The 1,661-nt window shown below is 37.2% G+C and overlaps 1 protein-coding gene across 1 annotated transcript in view; it reads right to left on the bottom strand.

Annotated features, from left to right (window-relative positions):
- The window catches only part of LOC107738907 (neogenin-like), a 59,120-nt gene extending 58,755 nt beyond the window's left edge, over positions 1-365 (bottom strand). The window contains exon 1 of the mRNA XM_016550820.1: positions 218-365. Within this exon, the coding sequence (XP_016406306.1) occupies positions 218-290 (73 nt within the window). The 5' untranslated portion in view covers positions 291-365. The remainder of the gene's footprint in view (positions 1-217) is intronic.
- Between the last annotated feature and the right edge of the window lie 1,296 nt (positions 366-1,661).

Here is a 1,661-nt window from a genome sequence, read left to right as displayed (position 1 = left end):
GTGTGTCAGAGAAAGGAGACATGCAAAATGTGCAGTGTTGGGGTGCCTCCAGGACCAGGGTTGGGAACCACTGGTCTAAGTTATTAAATGTTAGTCACACATACTCATTCCTACACCTTCGTAAATTTGCACACATTTCACGCATTTGTCACTTTCACACTAACAGACGGCGGGTCGCACTACAGAAAGTTTTAATGCTCTTTAATCTCGGTCTTACCTTTTTCAGCATGTGAAACTGTGATCGTGAGGCAGAAAAGAGAGAGGAGCAGCCGGGCTCCCCGCTCCGCCATCACTTTAAACACTAAATAAAAGAAGTGTGAAAAGCCTCGAACACAATCCGTATTTAAAATCCTTCTGACCGCGCGCACGGATCAGTTCAGCAGTGTGAACACATCCGGAACGAGTTATTTCGTATTTTTCTCACTTGGTGGCTAAAGGATTAAAGCACTTGGCAGTGAAACTGGATTACAGGGATTAATACAGGTTTAGAAAATGCTGGCGGAATTAATCTGATCACTGTAAGCACTGAACCCTATTAATTTAAGGCAGATTATTTGGTTGTGGACGGGGACATCATATGTCATATGGACACCAGTGTTTGCTGAATTGTCAGTACTGCAGTCCACAGACTCATCCTGACTGATGCAGGTTAATATATCTTCAACTTCTGTGCCTTTTGTGTTGATGTTTCATCTACTCAAAGTGTTTTTATGTCACTCTTCTTCTTTCCAAAAAAAGTGTCCCAGTTCTCCCAAAAATAAAATGTCTGTCACCATTTACTCACCATCATGTCTTTCCAACACTGTATCACATCCAGGATAAATTTTGAAGGATTTCCAAGCTTCAAAAAGGATGCAAAAGCACTATAATGGTATTATAAAAGAGGTCTCTATGACATTCTGAGTCTTCAGTGTGAGAAACAGACTAATGTTTATGCCATAACTTATGTATAACTCTCCGGTAAGCTATTATCCAGATAATTGCGTTTGATGAACACATTTTACAAAACATGCCACAAAAATCATTTCAAATGAAAGTTTATTCCATTTTAAAACATTAACTATATATATACATATATATACAGTGGGTACGGAAAGTATTCAGACCCCCTTAAATTTTTTATATATATATATATATATATATATATATAGTTCAAAATAAAATGCTTTCTGGTTGTGTTATAAACCACCCCTATACACCTATGATAACTGACTTTATACATCCACTAAACTGCAAAAAAAAAAAAAAAAGCTCTATTTGTTTGCATTTGTAACTTTGTTTGCTTTTGTCATCTAATGCTGTGACATTCAGACATTTCTACTGTAACCTACGTGTGCGAATACTGATTACTGTATATCAAAACATCATGGTATTAAAGTTACTTGATACTTTTATTGTACCGTGGTAAACACAAAATACAGCTTTTAAATTATAATTTTATTTACTGAATAAAAAAAAGTATGGGGGGGGGATGGGTTGGACATGTCCCCCGCACTTTTAGAAAAAGGTGATTCTTTGGGGGTAAAATGCACCCCAGAAAAAAGCAGAGGACGATCACGTCCTTTTTCAAACACTGTAAGTAGGCCTATGTGTTATGTCTCAATGACACGAATCACGCGATCAAATTTCTATGTTATTATTTGACCTAACGGGGCATCTGC

Source organism: Sinocyclocheilus rhinocerous, unplaced genomic scaffold, assembly GCF_001515625.1.
Source record: "Sinocyclocheilus rhinocerous isolate Xijiao unplaced genomic scaffold, SAMN03320098_v1.1 scaffold1396, whole genome shotgun sequence".
NCBI classification, from domain to species: Eukaryota; Metazoa; Chordata; class Actinopteri; order Cypriniformes; family Cyprinidae; genus Sinocyclocheilus; species Sinocyclocheilus rhinocerous.
Note: the sequence above shows the minus strand (reverse complement) of the source record. Positions and strands in the feature narration are given on the sequence as shown.